The sequence below is a fragment of the Anneissia japonica genome, unplaced genomic scaffold (assembly GCF_011630105.1).
Source record: "Anneissia japonica isolate Jap-2015-1 unplaced genomic scaffold, ASM1163010v1 scaffold9668_len1562885_cov226, whole genome shotgun sequence".
Classification (NCBI taxonomy): Eukaryota; Metazoa; Echinodermata; class Crinoidea; order Comatulida; family Comatulidae; genus Anneissia; species Anneissia japonica.
In genome coordinates, this window is record NW_022711326.1 from 420,308 (window position 1) to 422,619 (window position 2,312).

At 30.4% G+C, this 2,312-nt stretch overlaps 1 protein-coding gene across 1 annotated transcript in view; it reads right to left on the reverse strand.

Annotated features, from left to right (window-relative positions):
• Positions 1-2,312, reverse strand: part of LOC117107364 (ras-related protein Rab-32B-like) — a 13,453-nt gene that overhangs the window by 6,090 nt on the left and 5,051 nt on the right. The window contains exons 5-7 of the mRNA XM_033249021.1: positions 2,286-2,305; positions 1,624-1,656; positions 236-263 (exon numbers count right to left, since the gene is read on the reverse strand). Coding sequence (XP_033104912.1) covers positions 236-263; positions 1,624-1,656; positions 2,286-2,305 — 81 coding nt within the window. The remainder of the gene's footprint in view (positions 1-235; positions 264-1,623; positions 1,657-2,285; positions 2,306-2,312) is intronic.

The following is a 2,312-nucleotide window of genomic DNA, read 5'->3' on the forward strand; positions in this document are numbered from 1 at the left end:
GAAAAGTGTTAAAATTCGCTAAAATGTCTGGCGATGGCTGATACTATTTTTTCAAACCTCTTGCGGTCAGAGTGTTAAAGTGGAGACAAACATAGGTAAAGCACCTTGCCTAAGAACACAAGCAAAATGCACAACGAAGGTTTGAACCCCAACTTTCTGGTTGGGATTGAAACGCAACCACTGCGCCAACTGCCCCCACTAACAAAAATGTAATTAATAAATATTAGTATCCTACCTTCAACACAGATTCAAATGTAGCAGGCCTGTGATAAAAAAAATCATCTTTCATTTATTTATGTACATTTTTAAAGGTAAAGTCACAACTGGATATTCCATTACCATTTTTTACATTAAGGGAAATGGAGAACATATTTGATGTTTCACTTTTATTAAAGCATCATCAGGAATAAAATACTAACTTTTATACAAGTAAGATTTAATACAGATTCTCATCTGCATTTAAACTTTTTTGCTAAAATCTATAAAATAGCACAACTCAAGATTAAAATAAACGTTCACTATTCTACATGCCCATATGGACATTCTATTCATCTTAGTACTTATTCTTGTCTGTAATGCTACTACACCTATTCAATACTACACAACAAAACTTCAGTGCTTTAATGATTGTGACATATGTATTTTATACTTAGACAATAAAACCATGAATGAATGAGATAAGCTCGAGGTAATAGCACTCCATTAAACCTTTTTTAAGGTAATTTATTCAACATTTAAATTTATCATACCAAGTATTATACCAGCATAAGTTATAATTAAATGATAGGTTGATAGTGGCTTTATGTACAATACTGTAATTGATAAAGTCATGCTCATTATGATTTCATTAATTTCGGTTTAGGCCATTTAGGATGTACAGTTGAAATTATAACATATGGTTTGATGTCTATAAAATATCACTTTGGAAAGGCATACATGCAACAGAATTATTATCTGTTATATACTGAAACTTGGTGGTTAAGATGATTGCTTTTCAACCAGGGGCGGATCCAGGGAAGTCCGAAAGGGGGTGGGGGCCGACTCCTTTTTTTCTTTTCTTTTTTTGGACTGAAGAATTTTTTCCTCAATAGCTAATACACTCCACCAGGAGCCTCATAATGAGGTTTTATTCCATGTTAAAGTGGTGAGTGTACTTCCTGTTTAAAGCAAATAAAAGAAAAAAATCTAACAATGGGGCTAAGTCACAAGGACAGTGCACTGAAAGGGGGTCAAAGGTGGATGCAATTGTGGCTATTGTAGTTTAATGCTTTACAAACGTTAATGAAATGCCCATGTTTTACAGTACCTGATGTTGAATAGTAAATATACATTTATACCAGCGAAAAAAAAATAAACCAAAAAACCATAGCCAACTGCACAATCAAGTTTTACAATACAACAGCAATTTGTATGTAAAGTTCATAAATCAATGAATGAGTTATGTCGAATATATAGTTAAGAGTAATATTCTTAACCTGAAAATAAGTACAATTAATGGATATTAATAATTCAAGTGTAAAGAAAGCTATTTAATCTTTTCTGCTTTGTTATACTATACACTGCCAAAGCTGAGCATTTTAAATTTTAAAAAACAGTAGACATAAGATGCATGTCATTATTTACCTTGATAAGTCATACACAATTATAGCAGCAATTCTGAAATAATAAATACAGTAAATTGAAATGTATAAGCCAAATTGAATCTATTATTATTAACTATGTACTTGTAATAAGAATTTCTTTCCTTAATTTTATCAAATCCAAATTTAGTATGAGGATTCAAATCTACTCCATTTAGGTACGTATAAATTATTTAATATTTTCAGAATATTTCAATGTTTGCATTAGAAATCAAGCCTATGAAAATATCTGACGACTACTTTTTGCTTTACAGCTGAGCTGCAACTATATAATTATTATATAGTTGTCTCAGTTAAAGTAACAAATGAGCCACAAAGCTAAAATAATATATTGTATGCTCTTGTTTATAATAGGAATTATTTAGAGACTTCAAAGAAAACAGCACTTATAAGGCTATTAAAAAAACATGAACTTGATTAATGTTCTGCCAAAGAAACTACAACATGTTGGTGTGTATCTTTTCATCTATATAGAAACAGATAATAGACTTAGATGATTTTACAATTTTGCATATCTTCAATCAAAATTACTATCACAACAAAACTCTGTTCTGTACTGTTCTAACTGTTAACATACCAGTAGTTACAATAAAATATTAGCATTTACAGTATAATGAATTTACAAATATAAAGGGGCATACTTACGCATATTTATAGTAGACCCTTGTCATG